The sequence below is a fragment of the Myodes glareolus genome, chromosome 9 (assembly GCF_982192425.1).
Source record: "Myodes glareolus chromosome 9, mMyoGla1.1, whole genome shotgun sequence".
NCBI lineage: Eukaryota > Metazoa > Chordata > Mammalia > Rodentia > Cricetidae > Myodes > Myodes glareolus.
This window is the reverse complement of record NC_142034.1, coordinates 74,911,849-74,931,757: the sequence shown is the minus strand read 5'-3', so window position 1 is coordinate 74,931,757 and position 19,909 is coordinate 74,911,849. Positions and strand designations below refer to the sequence as shown.

Here is a 19,909-nt window from a genome sequence, read left to right as displayed (position 1 = left end):
CCTCTTGGTACCTACAACCATGGCCCCAGCCAAAGCTTCAGGTTCTCAAAATGGCCTTTGCCTTAGCCCTCGATCAGTCGTGTGGCCTTAAGCCCACCGTTCTTCAAATCTTACAAGTTCTAGTGATCTTTCTAAAATACATATTGAATCATACTCCTTAACCCCTTGCTTAACACTCTCAATGACAACTCTTTACCTCCATGCCTGGTTTCCACCCTGTCGTGCTGCAAAGGTCACCAGCTAAGTGTGAAGCTGTGGCAAAGTGGTGGGGAGGGTCATAGGAAGAACAGGGTGGAGAAAAGCTGGGGCCTCACCTGAGGGGTAGCTTCCACGCAGTCCTCATGGCCACTACTCTTTATGTGAGCAAATGACTCTGTAAGATGGGCCTATGAACAACTTAATGGCCCCAGCCATCCCTAATCAGCAAGACAGGAAGTGGTGTTCAGCCATGGCCTCTGCTTCAGTTCCTGCCCGCAGGTTCCTGCCCTGAGTTCCTTACTTCCTTCAGGGGGAGTGACACCTGAGGGCTGTATTCCGAAATAAGCCCTTTCCTCCCCAAGGTGCTTGTTAGTCACTGTGCTTTGTCATAGCAACACAAAAGCAGTAAAAGATAGGGACACCATGACTGACTGAATCCCTTTCTCCATCACTGCTCCTAGGAAGCCAATGCTTCCACCACCCTAGCTGGCTCAGTACTTGAAACCCGAGTCACAGGATTGCAGCTCTCTTCAAATTCTGCCGAGAATCCTCGGGGGCTCCTAGTCTCTTGACCTTCTATATGCAGGTTACTGCTCCCTGGCAACTCCTTGGCATCCTGTGACTACAGCTGTACCACCATAGTCACCGTTTTTTCCAATCCCCCAAAATCCAGCTCTCAGTCTATCCTGTTTATAGCGCTCAGAGCTTTTCCCCAAAGGGTCAACCTCCCTGTCTCACTTGCAGCCTTTCTATCAAAACTCATATTGGTCAGCATCCCAAACTCTGTGCTCGCCAAACATACAACCTCAGACCTGCTGGAACCTATCTAAGAGCCCGAGGGCTACAGGAGAGGTGGCAAAAGCCCAGTGTCAAAGACCCCTGTCTAGGTCTAGAAGCCCTTCAGCACTGAATGTCCTCCTGGCCCCCATCACCGAAGCAAAAGTTTGTCCCTCACAAGAGTTCCTCTCCAGGCCATACCCCATCACTGATTCACTAGGGTTATGGTCACCATCTTCCCAACCCCCACTCTCTGGTCACGTGGCCGCACCCCTGTTATGAGCCCATTCAGTGTGGCATGCGCAGCACACCAGTCTTAGCGAGCAATAGACCCTAAGGCCTCGCGCTTCTTCTTCCTCCTCCGGGAGGTTCCTGGACCCCAAGGTCTTGATCCTGCCCCAGGATCCTGTGTAACCCGGTCAGTTCACGTCTTTTTCCAGGCCCCCTCGCCACTTGCACCTGCTGCCACCGAGGCCTGACTATTGCTCTTTAACTGTAGCAAAGCCACGCCTTGCCCCTCCCCGGCTCCCGATCGCCTTGGTCCACGCTTTCCGGCGCATGCAGTCCCCTGTCTCTGGAGGGCTGGCTCAGGAGATGGTCTTAGCTTGGCCAGGATCTCCAGCCTACTACGCACATTGGCGAACGCGCTTACAGCAAGCAGCCAGCCAGGCCCGGGAGCAGCCTAGAGGGCGCCATTCGGCACTCGAGTCCCCATCGCCCGCCACGGGCCCCGCCCACATCAACCCTACAGCCTCGCCCGTACTGCCCAGCTTTGACCCGCCCCCTTTCGCGATTGGCCCCGCCTGCCAGACTCTCCTTGCTCTAATTGGCTGGTCTGAGGATCCGTCAGACTGAGCGCCGCGGCAGCGGCGGCGGCGGCGGTGGCAGCGGAGCTGAAGGGAACCGGACCGGAAGGGTCGTAGCGCCCCGCGCCCCTCACACCCACTGCGGCGGCGACGGGGCGGAGCAGAGCGGGGCGGGGCGGCCGGGTCCGGGCCGCGAAGCCGGGAGCCGCCAGAACACATCGCCGCCTGCGTGCCCTCCCTCTGCCTCCGGCGCGGCGGCGCGGAGCCGAGGTGAGCCCGGCGGGCGGCTAGGCCTGGCGGGGCTGCTCGGGTCGCGCAGGGGCCTGGGTTGCGGGGCGCGGGGCGTGGGTTGCTCAGTACCTCCCGGTTATCCACGGTGCCGCAGTCGCCCACTCCTGCCTGGTGTCTGTAGCCCCGGGCTGCGGACCCGCTGTCTGGCCGGGCCCCAGTAGACCTGCCCGCAGGGATCTGAGGGCGCTTTCCCTCCAGCTGTGAGGAACGCAGCTGCACCTCGCGTCGTGTCCAGGAGCCCAAGCTCTGGTCCCCGCGACCTTGGCGGTGACTCTCAACCCTCACCGGCCCTCTGTTTTCCCTTTGGAGAAGTGTTAGACTGTCTCGGGGTTTGGTCGGGGTTGTGTGACCGTCTCAAAGCGCTAGGGCAGAGACCTAAGGCGCACATTTGTGGGCATCTGGGTGGGTGAGTGCTCCCTTGCTAGCATGAGTGTCGTAGAAACTCTCCCTCATCCGCTTCGAGTCCTCCCCCCACCACTTCTCTCTCCCCCCCCCCCGCCCCCGTGCCTTGTCATTCATCTTCAGTGCCCAGCAAAGCCAGAGTGGGCCCTGCCCACCTCTTTTGCCACTCCCTCCCCTCCCCTCTGTAGAGAAGCAGAGCTCTCCTCTCCTACTCTCCTCACTTGCCTTGGGTATGCCAACATCATTTATTTACCTCAGGACCTTTGCACGTCCAGTTTTCCACGTTAGGAGTTGTTCGTAAGACTCTTGTTACCTGCTGTCGCTCACGGATCGATCCCTCCTGGGCCTCAGCGTCTTGTTTTTGATGAGACCCGACCATCCTTTTCCCTCGCTTAGTCACGCTAGTTCATCAGTTTTTTTTGATTTTCCTTCTAACACCTACTCTAGTCTGACGCTCTCTGATTTACTGACTCGTTCGTTGTCTGTAGCACTGTGAATGGTAGTTGGCTGCTGCGTTCACTCTTCGGTAGTGTCCGCTCAGTGAGCAGTAGGACCATCCCTGCCTGCCTGTTTTGTCTGTTTTGTCCATTTATGTTGATGGCTTTTAACTTGTGAAGCTTGTTAGCAAATAGACTCCTATTCTCATTTTGTGAAATAGTTTGATGCTTTTTTTATCTCTTTCTAATAGCTGTCAGAACAATTTATGATAAACATTTTTTATATTTTGCTAAGAGTTTTGCTCGAGCCTCCTCCCACACATTCAGGAGTTATCTACTGAATTCTGCACTATCTAGGTCATGCTTTCTACTGGGCTCTAGGGACACAAAAGAGATAGCAACAGGGTACCTTCCCCTAGAGAGCCCAGGAGCCCCAGAGAGCAGGCTGACACACACACAGTTCTAGGCCAGGATATGACACCTGCTGTAGTGAAGGGTCTGTGCCCTAGAAATGCAGGACATGGGGTGGGGGTGCTGGTGAGCCTTGAGCAGGGGCAAACATAGAAAATGAAAGAGCAAGATCAGCAAGGAACTTTGCCCCCACGTGGAGCCAGGAATCAGCCCTCCAAAGTAAGTGTGAGGTTGTGGAGTGGTCAAGACACCTGGAGGCCCGGAACTTCTCTCAGCAATTTTTGTAAAAGCTAGGTTTCCAAGTTTGTGTCTGGACTCTGATTTTCCAGTGTTGGCAATAGCTAATTGAAACTAGTTACTTGGTGCCAAGCCGAATGCGGACCTCATGCAGCACTGCTAACCTCCCGAGCAGGCTGTGTGGGAGGGAGCAGCGGTGAGGAGCAGGAACAGTAGCCCGAGGCCAGAAGGGCTAGGCCCTGTTCTGCCAGATACCAGCCAGGTACTCACTTGAGGGTGGCTGGCACTTCACAGAGGAAGAAACAGGCTCACTGAACTTCTGTAGTCTGCTTCACCTTAAGCAGCTGGGGAGAACTTGAACCCAGATCACACAAGATCTACGGTTCTCAGCTCTATTTGTGTTTGGCTTTCAGTTTGTTCTGAAAGAACAATAGCCAATCTATAAATGTTTCCCCCTCCCTTCCATAAAGAGTCCTGCCTGGTTAAAAATAAGTGTCTTTTTTTGGGGGGCATAATCTCCAGAGAGTTTTGGTTTTCCTGAGGTTTTAATTTGCAAGTTGCCAGGGCTTTATAATAACTTGTTAACAGATGAGAATGGCTTTGCTCCATCCCTTAAATAAACGGTCAAGGGTTTACTTGAATATGTCAGTTTCAAATGGAAAAAAAAAACAAACTTAACTTTCTGCAAGGAAAAAAATGCCAAAAAGTGATTATTTATGAGCAAACCGGTTTGTAAAAAAAAATTATATATAAGATGAAACAAAAATCTGATTTTTAAGGAAAACCTTTGATTTGTCAGTAGGGCTGCTGTTTTTTGTCTAATTATGAAGTTAGCTTTCACACCTGAGTAGGAAGGTAGCAATTTTATTTTTAAAAATTTCTTAATGATTTGTGATTTGTACTTGACCTTGGTGTGAACTGATTTCAACAGCAGTCTGTTATTTTAATTGTTTATGGTGGGGACTTTCAAATATGTTCAAAAATAGACAGCTTAGTTTCAGTGTCTGCAGGTTGGGACTCTGGCAGTCTTGTTTTACCCTGCATCTCAGAGTGTGCGGAGCAGGCTCTAAAGCAGGACTCTGAATACCACTGCTGACTTCTCAGTCATGCCATAAAAGATAGGGACTCCCTCCTACTTTACAAAGCAGTAATTCTTTCATAGCATCGAGTGACCGGTCAGAATGCAAATTGTCTCATGTATTTTACTCAGGATGTTGAATAAATATTCATTCAAGGTGTGGAATTCAGTATTCAAGGTGTCTCACATATTTTATAGTTTCTGTAATCATTTGAAAGGAGAGCCAAGGTTATGTTGTGGTTACTGATGTCTTTTTGATTCTCTTCCTCTGTTGACTTTTGGTCTTTGGTGTTTATTATCATTATCATTATTATTATTGTTTTCTTCTTTCAGACATAATTTCACATTGTAGCCCAGGGTGACCTCAAATCCATGGCAGTCCTCCTATCTCAGCTTCCCATGTGCTAGAATTACAGGCAGAAGCCACCACATTCAGCGACGTTTCTTTAATTTGTTGCTTTTTCCTTGTAGTTTACTGGTGGAAGCAGCTGGTGGTTTGGAGTACCTCCATGGTTGGAGTTCACAGATACCATCTCTGTGGTATAATATAGTGTTTCAATATTCTGGAGAAGTAGTAGTTGAATCTAGATGACACTCACTCAGATTGAGGGTGACTCAAGTCAGAGTGCCTTCTCAGGTCAGCTGACACTCTCACCTAGAGGTGTCCTGAGGTTCTGTGTTCATCTCTGTTTTACAGATGAGGGTAGTTGCGTGGCACTGGGTGAGTGACTGGCCCACCACACGCCTGACTGGAAACCTAACCTTAACCTGTTCCACAGTGCCTCCCACATTTATCCTTTTACTTAACTTTGCTTTTAGTTGACATTGCTTGGACTGTATAATCGACCAGGCTTCAGGAATAGTCAGGTACAGCCTTTATCACTGGTGGGCTTCCCACACTAAATGAAAGGAGCGCTCGTTGCTGCTTAAAAGGAAAGGCCGAGTAGGAAAACGTGCATGAGAAGCAGGTGCTTGAACTAGGTTTTGAAGGAGGACGAATGCTGGCTGGAGGAGCAGAAGGGACAGAGAGGTCAGCCCAGACAGATGGAGCTGCTGAGCAGAGGCCTGCAGGTGTCTGGTGTCCCAGAACAGCCAGGGGGCTTGCAGCCTGCTCTTATGCTAAGGACTTCAATCAAGCTCTCAGAGTCACTATCAAAAGAATTCAAACAGAAGAAGGTTGGGATTACTGTATATTTTCAACAAATTTCTTTTTTAATCCTTTACTGTGAAACAATTACAGATCTACAAGAAGGTTGAAAATTCCACTCAGTTTTCACCATTGATTGTATCTTTACATAACTCCAGTATAGTACCATAACAGGAAGCTGGCATTGCTACAGTGTGCGTGTGTGTGTGTGTGTGTGTGTATGTGTGTATGTGTGTTTGTGCACGTGCGCGCAATTTAGTGTCATTGTATCATGTGCAGATTCCTGAACCAGTGCAGGATATGGAACCTTCTTAACATCTCCAAGGTCTCCTGTAGCCCCTTTGTAGCCTGCCTAACTCACCAGCTCCCACCTTTGGCAACTGAGATCTGTTCTATATGTCTACAGTTTTGTCATTTGAAGAATCCCTGTAGGCTTATGAAGTGACTTTCCGAGAGTCACTTACTTTAGTAAATACAGCTGTTTCCCAGCTTCCTTAGGGGGATTGGATCCAGAATTCCCAGATGAAGCCAGGCAGTTGGTAGTGCACACCTTTATCCCAGCACTTGGGAGGCAGAGGCAGGCAGACTCTGTTTGAGGCCAACCTGGTCTACAGAGTGCATTCCAGAACAGCCAGGACTATTTCACAGCGAAACCCTGTCTCGAAAAAACAAAAACAAAGAAAAAACAACCAAACCAAACCAAAAAAACAAACAGACCAGAATTCCCAGATGGATGCCACAGTCCATGGGTGTTCCAGTCCTATAAAATGGTGTAGAATTCGTGTACTTTCTCCGATGTGTCTTCCACGTCTCTACAGTAACTATAAAGCAAATGCTCTGAGGTTATATTATATGACTTGAGGGAAATGACAAGAAAAATGTGCTCTACACATTCAGTACAATTACAGTTTCCCCCAAATGTCACTTTTAATTTATGATGATTTTAATTGATACATGAAAATATGAAATTATGCCTGTTAATGGTGTGCTGTGTGATTTTTTTTGATACACGTAGTGTTTAAATTAGGTCAAATCACATCTAGATCATTGAGCATCTGTCATTTTGTGTCATAAAAACTTTCCAATGTCTTTTAGCTATGTAAAGTATGCATATATTAATGTGATTTGTAGTTAGTTATACTACTATCCAAGCACATAGAATTTCTTGTTCTACCTAACTGTACCTTAGTGAAGTTGATCTTACCAAATATTTCCTACCTATGGTTGGTTGAATTTCAGAAGTTCAGAATCCATGAATATGTGTACGACATTTGAGATCTACCTACCCAGTGGTCCTTTCCGTGCTGGCTAGTATTCCATGGTCTAGATATGCAGCCATGCATATTTGCACTCTTTCTAGTTTTGATATGTGTCAGAGTTCTGAGTATCTGTGGGCAGTTCTTATGTGGGCAGATAGCTCTCAGCTAAGGGGCCTGATACCTGAAAACAGGGCTGCCAGACAGAAAGCTGCCAGAGTCCTTAGGTGGTGCAGTGAACACCATGTCCTGTATTGAGTATATACTGTAATACAAAACAGAAGTTCAGAAGGGAGGCCCTGGTTCTTGAATATCAAACGGTTGTGTGTCTACCTGATGAAAGTGCAGCATCAGGTCTTGAAATTGGCTGTGGGAATGTCACTCAGTGGTAGGGCACTTGCCTAGTGCTCTACCACTCAGTCCTCCCGCTCAGTCCCCAGCATGGGGGCAGTTTAAATTGCCATAAGCTAGGGTTTTTTTCCCCATGAGAATTGTCATAAGGCAGTGAAACTTTATGAGAAAAATGTAAAGAGCATGTTTTAAAATAGTGTGACTTAAGAATCTGCTTTTAGCCATAGCAATGGGTCCTTAGTCTTGGGCATCCTGAAGCTTCAATGTAATTAGAGGGTTAATTGAGTATGAATCACTCAGTCTTCTTTAGAGAAGAAGTGTGTTGGTGAGGGAAGCCCGTTTTGCTCTGGCTTGGTACTGACCAACCCTTGGACGCGTGGCTTTATGTCCTACATTAATTAGAAACGCGTGATTGGTGTGCAACGAAGAAGGAGTGTGCTGTGGTCAGATACACCTCAGTTCAGTTTTGGGCCACACTGGGAATTGGGCAGCTCCTTACTGTCTGGAAACCTCAGCTTTCTCCTTTGCTGTCAGGGTGGCAGTGCACCTCTCACAGTTGCTGGAGAGATTTGTGAATGTGTCCCTCAGAGCCTGAGCTGTTTTCCCCACCCCAGTGTCATCCATTTGTCTCAGGCTCACCCTTCCTGAAGATGCATTTTGTAGCTTTTCATTTTCATTTTAAAATGTTTATTAGTTTTTTTATATAAACATGTGCTTAAAACAGAACAGGAAGTTCTAATGGAAACATTCCTAACGTCCCATTTATTTCTCTGTTCTTACTGGTATAAAGTCTATGAAGTGTGTGTGTGTGTGTGTGTGTGTGTGTGTGTGTGTGTGTGTGTGTGTGCATACATGTGCATTATGTGCTCATGTGTGTATTCGTGTTGTGTGTTTATACTCAGTGCACACAGATTGACATTATGTGAACTCTAATTCAACTTGCTTTATTTCCTTTGTGTATCTTAGATATCTTTCTAAGCCGGTACACACAGTCCCTAGATTCTGTTTAATGACTTCATTGTACTTTATGTTTTGAATTGTTTATAGTCTTACTGGTTAGCTATGCTCTGTTCTTGTACAGATAGCTTTGAGTATTGAATACCTACTCACCCCGTACATTTCTAGACTTGTAGTTGCTGGGTTAGGATTTACATGCATGCACATTCTTAGCTATAGTTGTATGATTTGCTACCTTAGAGTTCTCATCAGTATTCATAAGTGTCTTTGTCCATAGTGTGAACAAACTTGAGGACAGGTCTTGCTTTTGTGATGCCTTCCTTCATGACAGTCTGTACTGTTCTGCTCACTCCTTGCTCTTGTGTTCTTCTCCTACCCCACTCTGGAATGAACCCAGGGCCTTATGCCCGGCAAGCACTCTACCAGTGAGTTACCTGCCCGACTCGTTTCTCCCTACTTTGTGAGAAGAAGCTCATGGCCTGGGGAAAAGACAGCTATGAAAACCTTTATAGCCCCAGCTCAGCATGTTGCCAAGACTGTGGAGTGACATGGATGGAGCACTGTGTTGGACCCATGCTGGTGGCATGTCAGAGGCAGCACATCCAGGTTTGGATGTGTGGCTAATGTGGTTGCTTGAGGAATACTTGTACTTGCCTGCTTGTAAAATGGTTTTCCTGAGCCCCAGTTTATGGATCTTTTATTTAAAATATCATTCCCGCTAAATAGATCCATTGGTAGCTAACTTATTATGTTTTCTCAAGTTGTCTTGTGTGTGTGCGCAGGGGTCTAGTGGGGGGGGGTCTTTGTTTTGTTCTCATGCAGCCCAAGTGTAACGGGGGGAGTGGCTTTGAAAGGTTCGTTCTTAGATGTTCCCCTTACCTAACAAGAGTATTTATCTTAATTTTAGAATGATTTTAAATCTTGGGATGAAATTATATTAATAATTACTGAGCTCTAGCCCCCAAGTTCAAGGAAATTGTTCTTGTATTGTACTAGTCCAGCTGTGGATGTGAGCAACTGAAGAAGAGAGCTGCCAGAGAAGACTGAGATTTGTGCCAGTACAGCATGGGCAGGTGGTCCAGAAATAGGGATGACTTTGCACCACAAGGTCACTCAGTAATCTGGTTGGTGGGCAGTTCAACTGTTTGAGGCATGTGATTTCCATTGCTTGTTTGACCTCAAGCCTTTGTTTGTGCCTTTACTAGCTTATTTTCAAGTTTAAGGGAAATTCTAGGCATCATTGTGTTGAGGAGAAAATTCTTATTGCAGAAAACTCACCTGGTGGATATTAAATATCAAATGGTGGAACATAAAGGTAGGGGCTTGGCAGAGCTGTAGAAATAATGATGCTGTAGAAAAAAATTTGCTTATGAAATGTTTGCCTCTATGACTTTGTTTCTGGCATCTTAAATTAAAAGACCAAAATAATAACTCACTAATTTTCCAGATAATACCATCCAGCCTTTCACAGGGTGAGCACATCAGTCACATCTCTCCCTTTGTAGTCGCTGTCATGGAATGCATGACAGCAGCTTAGGGGAGAAAGGAGGTCTTCTGACTCATGGCTTATAAGATACAGCCCACCCTGATGGAGTATACAGTGGTGGGAACCTGCTGCTGGGATTACTCAGACTCCACAAACCAGGGAGCAATTTGTTCTGGAAGCAGTGAGACCATTACCCTCCATGCTGTCCTCCAGCAACCCACTTTGTCTGGCCAAGCCACACCTCTTAAAGGTTCTTTATCCTCCCCAAGCAGTACCCCCTTCTGAGGACCAAGTGTTCAAACATGAGGCTTTGGAGAACATTTTACACTCAAGCCAAACTGGGAATCAGCTTGCCGCCCAAACCAGAAGGAAACTACTTTCTGAAACCACTGTTTTATAGCCATATTTGTGAATGTACTTAGAGTGTAGATAATTATTTTACTGTGAGCTATAGCTGAGTTTGGGGTGCAAGAATGAAGGCCACCTCTGGCACCACCTTCATGAAACAGACCCATCTGTGGGGTGCACACCTCACATCAGTGTTTCTAATCCTTGTAAGAGCCTTTTGCTTTGGCATTATAACTCTCACTTTGTGATTTATCATGTTAGCTTGAATCCAAACACTTAGATGACCAGTACTTGCTATCTACAGCAATTCTAGAATCAGTCATTCTGAAATAATGCTCCCGTATGTAGCCAAGACTTCCTAGACTTAAGCTGATCCCACAGTAAGGAAGTGGATGAGACACATTTGTGACATAGTGGTTGTACCATGGCTGGGAATAGTGTGTACGTTCTTTTCTCCAGAGGTGGGTATTTCACTACTGCCACGTGTTTTTCAGGTAAACTCACTGCCTTGTACATGCTAGCACTTGACGACTGAGCCCCAGCCCCAAGATAGTTTATTATAATTCAGTCCTTTAAAAATGTGGCCTTTCTGCATCTCAGAATTCCTTCTTTTCAGGGCTAGAGAGTTGGCTCAACAGTTAAGAGCACTGGCTGCTCTCCCAAAGTACCCGGGTTCCATTCCTAGCACCCATGTACCGACTTACAGCCGGCCATGCACGTACATGCATGCAGACAAAGCACCCAGATACATAAATAAATGTTAGAGAAATTTTGTTTTAATTCTTTCTTTTGATGGTCTTACACCATCAAATAAATAAAATGTCTATTTATTTATTTATTTATTTATTTTGGTGTGTGCCTCTTGCTTAACTCTCAGTTCATTGTGTTTTCCTCTTCAGGCTCTGACGACGGTACCAGCTCTTTGGAATACTGTATGACACTACATCATGAGTGACAGTAAAAGCGATGGTCAGTTTTACAGCGTGCAAGTGGCAGACTCAACTTTCACTGTCCTAAAACGTTACCAGCAATTGAAACCAATCGGCTCTGGAGCTCAAGGAATTGTTTGGTAAGTCTAGGTGTTCTAATAGCATAGACTAAATCTTTAGTAAAAAGTAAAACTAAATCAGAGTTTAGAAGCACTGATTAAAAAATACCCCCGTTGCAGATTAGATTTTGAGCTAAACTAAATCAATCCTTGCTGTAGTTATATGTAGTTATATTTGTAGGATACAGACTCAATTTTTCTTTTGCTTTGTTGTTGGTTTTATTTATTTATTTATTGGTTTCTTTTTCTTTTTTTCTTTTCATTTGCCCTGTCGTTATGACATCAGAATAATTGGTATAACAGTGAAGAGTAACAGGAATTTGGCGTTTTATTCATTTCTTCATCATGGCCACCTTCTCCCCCCTCCTCCTTTTATTCCCAATCACTCCTATTCATTTCCAGGCGCCATCATTGCAGTGCCTTGCCATTCATTGGCAGGATGAGGCCAGGCAGTATCATTATCACACGATGGATTAACCAGGAAGGGCTGCTGTGTGAGGGGTTGGGCTGGCCGTCTCTTCTTTGGTGTCTCTCTTCAACTATGTGTCCAGCCCAGGACATCAGAACCATTAGTCTGACCCCTGAACCTTAGGCTCTTGCATGGTAAGACAGTCAGCTGCTGCGACGTCACTGGCCAGACAAAGGTAACGTTTCTCACGTGTTTTCTAGACTACTGTTATCAGCACCTCAAACTTTAGACCATAATTTTCTGGAGAAAGCTTTTTTTTACCCTCCACTGATTAACAAAACTATTTTTGTCTTTAAAAGAAATTGTGATAAGATAAAACATTTAATGTTATCAGCTGGTAGGCAAAGAGGATTGAAAATGAAAGACCTCTCCTAAGCATTCTGGGAGGAGGGCTTGGGTTTTCCTGTGAAGACGCTGAGTGTGGCATCATCAGTGGGCGTCAGCTGATGCTGTACTGCTGAGACTCTGTTTTCCTCAGTGTAGGCAACTGGGGCCCTGGTGCTCACAGACGGTGCTGCATGGAAGGAGTGCCAGCTATGTGCACACAGCGGGGTCTTAACTTCAAGTGTTAGCGAACATTAGTGCGGACGGAATGTCTTTTCTTTGAGCTGCTCAGAAGCAGAAGTATTTCTGGGCTTAGATTTTTGTAACATTTTTCAATATTTGTATTTACTGGTGGGCATCTCGAATCCCAAAATCTAAAATCTGAAATGCTCCAGAATCTAGCACTCTGAGCACCATGGCCATGCTCAAAAGGCTTCTTCAATTTTGGAGCACTGAGATTTTTGAATTTACTCTGGAGACTGTCAAACCAGACTTAAACCCCTTGTGACAAGAAAGGTTTTAAAGTCAGTGGATGACTCAGGTAAGGAGACATGGTGATAGGAAGTTATGGGTGTTTACTTGATTTGTAAATAGACAGTAATTTGACAAGAGGATGGAAAAAGGGGGAACATGAATTATCTTGGAGGAGTTTGCTTTATAGGGTGGACAGAGCATACATATTAAATATGGGTTTCATTTATTCACTTGGCCTATTATTGACTTGTTTTTGAAGGTTAAAAGTGAAGTAAATAGTTTATATTATGTAATCACATGGATTCTGCCATGATTATGCATGTGGTGCAGTTGAGGACTAGCTCATTGACCTTTCTCTGTCCTGTGGATTTTAGGATAGAGCTGGGTCTAAACCACCTGTCGATCTCTTGGGATCTTATTACATTTAGCTAAAGCTTGATAGTTTAAATCTCTGATACTTTTTGTATGAACAGGATTGTGACTTAATCTCTATTTAAGATCTTCATAATAATAAACAAATCAATATTCATTAAATACCTCTTTAGAAATTCTTAATAAATTATATTCATTGCCATAGGACGATTGAGACGATTATATAAGAACTGTTTAGGGCTAGAGAGGAAGTCAGTGGTAGACTGCTTGTCTAGTGTATGGAAGTACCTGGGTTTCTTGCCAGCACCAAAATCATCTATTATATGCATTCATAATACATATACACACATATGCACATATATGTATATGTGTATACATACTTGTATACATACAAGTATATGTATTTGTACATACACAGATACACCTATGCACACATACTTACACATGTATACACACATGCATGTATACGTATATATATATGTGCCTATGTATACATATGTGCATATGTACATACACTTTGATTTTGTAACTAACTGACAGTTCTTTTTGTTATTATTCTACTTGTACTTTAAAGCTGTTCATCAGTGAACCTTTGGGGATGCAATGGGCAGAATAATGCCTCCTCAAAGATAGCTACATCCTAACCCTGGAGTCCTGTGAATGGGTGACCTTACAGGACAAAAGGAACTTCGCAGACTTGATGAAATCAATGATCTTAACATTCAAGTCCTGAAAACAGAAGGATTACTTTAAGTGGCAGATCAGGCTGGGCCACATAGTGAGTTCAAGACCTTCCTGGGCTACAGAGTGAGACCCCATCTGAAAAACAAAGCAACAAATCAGTGATCTTGCAGTGGGAGCATTGGCCAGGTGGGTCAGTATGATGAGAAGTTGTTAGGAAAAAGGGAGTCAGAAATGTCTTGGTCAAAGAAGGAAATGTGATCACAGAGTGTGGAGTGCTGTGCAACAGGAATGCAGGAAGCTCCTACAAGTTGGAAAAAGGAAGGAAATAGAGTCTTCCCAGAGCATCCATGAGGATCATAGCTCAAATGACCTTAATGTTAACCCCTTAGGACTAATTTTGGACTTCTGAAGTGTAAAATAAGAAATTTGTGTTGTTTTAAATCAATAACTGTGGCCATTCAGTAGCCATAAGAGCAGCACTGGAAGCTTATGTAGAGGAAGCAAATGTAGTTTTACAGTTTTGAGAAATAAGATGTCTTAGCACTACTCTGTGGTTTCTAAACCAGTTAGTTTTGTTAAACTAGACCGTTGTAAACACCTATGGTCAGATGTGCATGGAAACCACAGTGACCTGAAGAGTTAAGTGTAATAGCTGGAGCCAAAATAGAATATTCTGACCCTAATTTTACTTTTGCTTTTGTTTGCAGTGCCGTCAGGCTCAGATTCAGATGTGCTGGGCAAGCCTCTGTTGTTGAGCGGCATTCCAAGACCCACCCCCTTCTGTTCTGAATTGTCTTTACAGTTGTTGGCTTATTTTGATTTGTTTCTATGTTTTTGTTTCTTAGAAGAACTTATTAAGAAATAAGTTTTTAAATGTTACCATTTTAGAGCATAAATACCTATGAAGTTATTGTACTGTTGACTCAAGATTTAGTGTGTACTTTTCCTTTCTCCTTCTAAAATCCTAAGTTGCTCAGCCCAAAATGTAAACCTTTGATTCTATGACATGCTTACCCCTTTCCTTAAGTTTTTGATATTGGGTGTGGCAGTTCCTAGGAGTAACAGTTACAACCTTGATGCAAAATAATGAGTATAGATAGATCTGCATGCTTTCCTTCCAGCTTTCTGTAAGCATGAACATTCATCTGTCTTTAAATGGTCTTATTTATCTCTATTAATATAAGCAAACCTTAAATAATGTCCAGATTAACATGTTTTTGATAAGGAGGTTTTGGTGTGAAGCCCAGAATGACTGTGAGATAGGAGACTTGGCTTTTGAACCCAGTGCAGATGCTCAGCTAGAGTTCTTTGGTTCTTTATGACCTTGGGCAACCCACTATGTCTTTATGAGTTTTTATATTTTCACCTCTGAAATGATGGCGAAACTTCTGACTTCAGATGGTAAATCAAAGAGCCAGACAAAAGAGAATGACAATAATCTGTAAACAAAAATAATTGTGATAAATTTCTGCAACATTAAACTAAGCTGGGGTCTTGATGCAGATAACACTGCAGAGGAAGTGAGCGTAAGCACAGAGCTGATTGTAGCAAGAAAGGAAGCCTTTCCACCACAGACCACAGAGGGGAGAGGCTAGAGCCAGGAATATTAAAACACGTTTATGAAACAGATTCCACTTTGCCACCAGCATTCCCATTCTGTCCTCCACGGTCAGTGTTTTCCCCTAGAGAGCTAGTAAGTTCCTGAAGAGCCAGTGTCACATCCATCAAGCCTAGTATAGGAAGCCCAGCCTTTGGGCTGGCTGTTTCTTGGGATTATTTAAATTCTGAAAGGGACTATTGTAGTAAAGAGGAATGGCGGGCTGCATCCTGCCCGGCTCCCATCCACCCAGCTAGCTTAGCCTCCGAAATAATTACACGGAAACTGTATTCATTTAAACACTGCCTTGGCCCATTAGTTCTAGCCTCTTATTGACTAACTCTCACATCTTGATTCAACCCATTTCTAATAATCTGTATGTCACCACGAGCTCGTGGCTTACTGGGAAAGATTCAGCATGTCTGACCTGGCAGCTTCATGGTGGACTGTTCTCTGCCGCTTTCTTTCTCCCAGCATCCAGTCCTGTGACTAGAGAGTAGGAATTAGATCCTGAGGCTTTCTTCTAACAGGGCCTCTGAGAGAAAACTTCCTCTGCTTTGTTTTGGGTCCCTTAAAAGACCACTCCCTAGAAGTAATAGGGTTAGCTTGACTGAGGCACTGGCACTCAGCATCCAGACATCACCCTTCACAGAGGTGAGTCTAAGCTGTTAGTGCCCCCACATGCCCAGCAGAAGCAAATGTCAATCCTGAGAGAGGATAGCGCTATCTTGGATGTCAGAGTATTTCTACAGCAGCCTTATAAACGCAGCATCTTAACACAGTAAAAATGTCTAGACCTACAAGGAGATGAGATAGAAAGGTTAGGTCAGCAAGTGGTTCCAGCATCATCAGATCCAGAATTTAAGTAGCTGGGGTAATGTGTTCAAGATGATAAAAGCCGAGATGAAAACTTGAGTGGAAGAATAAGAACTTCAAAAGAGAGAACTAAGTGGGTTTTACAGAAGCGAAAGTGAAAGCTATGGTAACTGAATTACAAACTTAAAGAAAGAGCTTACAAATATTAGATGTAACTGAAGAGAGAATGACTGATATGGAAAATACCCAGATGAAGCTTCAGAGACCAGAGTAGGGATACAGAAGAGAGATGTGTTAGTTCTTATTGCTTCATAATTAATTACTACAAGATTAATGGTTTAAAATAACTCAACATGTATTTATCTGATGGTCATTGTTCATCAGAGAATGCAAATTAAAACATGATGAAATACACTCAGCCCAGAGGGTAAAAAGTGAGTTGTTTGTAATACCAAGTGTTGGTGAAGATATTCACATACAGCTCTCAGACATGGACTCTTGGCATACTGCTAATGGACATAGACATTGATGAAACCATGTTGGGAGACAGTCTGGCTTTATCTATTAAAATAGAATCTGTGCATTCCCACTTGACTATGTGCATGTCAGAGATGCTTGCTTGGAGGAATGGAGCCACACACATGAATGCCAATGGCAGTGAATCTTATCATCACTTGAAAACTGAAAATAACTAAAGTAGGAATATGACAGCAATGACAAAGTGAATTATAGTACTCAAACTCGTGGGTGAGTCATAAACACAGTGCTGAGTGACGTCAGAAACTTCTAAAAAACAAGCAGAAATAAGCCATAGATATGCATATAAGGGCACATATTGAATTTGTGAAAGCAAGAAAATGATTGTCATAAAAGTCAGAAATTAGGCCAGACTTGGTGGTACACACCTTTAATTCTAGCACTTGGGAGGCAGAAGCAGAGGATCTCTGAGTTTGAGACCAGAAAATCTGGTCTACACAGTGAGTTTCAGGACAGCCAGGACTATGTAGAGAGCCCTTGTTTCAAAATACCAAAAAGTTAAATAAAAATAAGATAGGAAAAAAACTTCAGAAGTTATTTTTGTCTTTGGTGGGCAAAAATTATAACAATTAGGAGGGGTTGTTAAGGGAACTTTTGGGGCACCAACAGAGCATGGCTTTCTGTGATATATCATTGAGCAGAGGAACAGAAAACAAAACGAAGCAAAGGAGTGACTGTTGGAGAAAAGCCTCCCTCACCAGCAGCCCCCAAAGCTGGAAAGCAGTGGCCTTAATGTTCTGAGAGAAAAATGGTTTTCAGCTTAAAAGACAGACTGTCAGCCAAAGATGAGGACAGAGTAAGATAATTTATCTTCAGTGTATGCTGTCTGAGAACATTCTTTAAGGATAGACTTTAACAATTAAGACAACATGAGAACATGTGTTACAAGAAGGCAGTTAAATACAGGAGGCCAGAAATGGAATCGCTGGATAAGTTCTGTGAAGCAGGCTTTGAGACATCTTCAAAGGATGGATCGATTTCCAAGCATAGATGTCTGAGTGGTAGGGCATGGTACCAGTGACAGGCTTTGGGAGATGAGCTTTTCTTCTCTCAGAAAAAAAAGATGTTTATTAGAAACTTGTGGAAAGAAGTATAGAAAGAGGCATGGTCCACGTAAAAAACAGAAGGGCAGGTTGTTCAAGCAACTGATAGGCTGGAAGGACAGAGAACCCATCTGACCCCCATGCAGCAGACATTCTAATTTTGGGTGTGTAATTGGCAGCAAAGATTGTGTGATCTTTGGAAAATGAAGCATAATCCCAGCTCTGCAACTAGTAGTATTTGCATGTGTGTATGTACTGTCCTGTTGGTTGTCTGTGTTTATAGACAGCTGGGAGAAGCAACACAGAGGCTTAGCTTAGTTTAAAATAAAGATGCTAGCAAGCTTGAGTGTTTAAGACAAAGGTTTGGAGGAAGAGAGAGGAAGATAAAGAGATGGAAGAAAGCAGGGTGGAGGATAATAGTCACCTTCTCTTGTGGAGGAAGAGCAAGATAAGGTGTGTTAACCCCCATACAAAGAAAACCCTGAAATACCATTAGGACAAAGCTGGAGGTGCCAAGTAAGTACCTAAACCTCTGTCTCATACTAGGAAGTGTCTGTAACTTTTAGTTAAAGGTGTGCACAAGGACAGAAAACATGAATAGCTGAAGGTCATTGTTTCTAGAGCTAGAACAGGAGTGGAGAAGCCTGTCTCCAAGTGCTTAGAATTAGTCCATTTGACTCATCTTATACATCAAAGAAGGTTTAATTGACCTAGGTATATATGTTTATTTTATTTAGGTAGGTTTCTATTGCTGTGATAGAACACCATGACCAAAGACAACATAAAGGAAGAAAGGGGTTATTCATCTTACAGCTTGTAGTTCATCATCCAGGGAAGTCAGGGCAGGAACCTAGAGGCAGAAACTGAAGCAGAGGCCATGGAGAGTGCTGCGTATTGGCTTGCTCCTCCTGGCTTCCTCAGTTTGTTTTCTTATACCACCGCAATGGGCTTGACCTCCCATATCAGTCATTAATTAAGAATACCCCACAGGCAAGTTTGTAGGGTGCATTTTCCAATTGAGATTCCCTCTTCCAAAATAACTCTATGTCAAGCCAAAAAAAAAAAAAAAAACCTGGCCAGTACTTACATACATACATGCATACATGCACACATCTATACATAGTGTTTCAAAATACATATACAGTATAGAATAGCTAAATTCAACTAATTTGCATACACATGTCTTACATGTTTTCTGTAGTAGAAACACTTAGCATCTACTCTCTTAGCAGTTTTCAAGAATACAGTATAAGAAGGGAATGATAGTGCATGCCTTTAATCCCAGTGCTCTGGAGGCAGGGGTGGGCGGATCTTTTGAGTTCAAGGCCAGCATGCTTTACATAACAAGTTTCAGGACTACATTGAGAGACCTTGGCTCAAAAGAAGAAAAAGAAAGTAAATAAAAACAACACAGTATAGTAGTGTTATTACTGAAGACGCCATGTTATTCTGTAGAGCCCTTGAACTCAGTCATAACTCCTTTTTGTGTGAAAATTTAGACAAAACCTTTTGAGATCAGAAAGGTGAATCTAAGGAATACACATACATATAAGTGTACACATACACACAGACACGTTAATGACTTCTCTCACAATAGATTTTCATCATCATCCTATATTCATATGAGTAGTAAGTTTGCCTATGAGCATGTCGGCTTACCTATGACTTGTATATATGTACACATATATAAATTTAATACATGTAGTGGTTCTCCTTAGCCAGTTCTACCATGCACAGCCTTTAACTTAGAAACAGGTTGAATTAAGTTAAAGTTGTGCAGCAGAAAGTATTATTAACAGAAAGGAGTAAAAGTAAGCAGATTACAAAGTAGAATAAACACAGAAGCAGGGCTTGGAAGGATACCTGGGCTCGCAGGTTGTTAGCAGCCCTGAGCCCCCGTTGAGCCCTCAGAAGGCCTCACACTGATGACACTGTATACTACTAGTTGAAACCTGAAAATGTGTCATCTTATCACTTTTTTTTTTTTATATCCAATTTCTGGAGAAAACCAAATTCCGTGAAGGAATGTGAGAGCTGGAAACTGAAGCTTTAGGTTTTCTCTTACTATAAAAGGAGGCAGTGTTTTCTGCAGAATTTTATATATAGCAAGTGCTTTATATTGGTACTTTGTGTCCTGGGAATTTACCGTGAGCTGAGACTTGGGCTTCTGTGCCTATTTAGATTCTTTGGCCTGGGAAAGCATAACCAGTCAAAACTTAGATTTATTAAATTCCTTCCATGAGCTCAACTACAGAATCTGCTCTGATACTCCAAAATATACTGGCATTTTCATCAGTGATAATAGGGAAGTTTTCAATTTCTTGATATGTTTAAGCTGAGAATTTCATTCCTTGACCTGTGTT

General features: G+C 43.5%; 1 protein-coding gene across 6 annotated transcripts in view; it reads left to right on the top strand.

Annotated features, from left to right (window-relative positions):
* Window positions 1-1,850: 1,850 nt before the first annotated feature.
* The window catches only part of Mapk9 (mitogen-activated protein kinase 9), a 41,342-nt gene continuing 23,283 nt past the window's right edge, over window positions 1,851-19,909 (top strand). For 2 of the 6 annotated variants that reach the window (XM_085694886.2, XM_085694888.2), the window contains exons 1-2: window positions 1,854-2,051; window positions 11,082-11,251. In XM_085694886.2, coding sequence (XP_085551012.1) covers window positions 11,130-11,251 — 122 coding nt within the window. In that variant the 5' untranslated portion in view covers window positions 1,854-2,051; window positions 11,082-11,129. Of the gene's footprint in view, window positions 2,052-11,081; window positions 11,252-11,632; window positions 11,875-19,909 lie in introns of those variants that run through there. The other 4 variants (XM_085694887.2, XM_048451368.2, XM_048451358.2 and 1 more) reach the window with 4 other exon arrangements.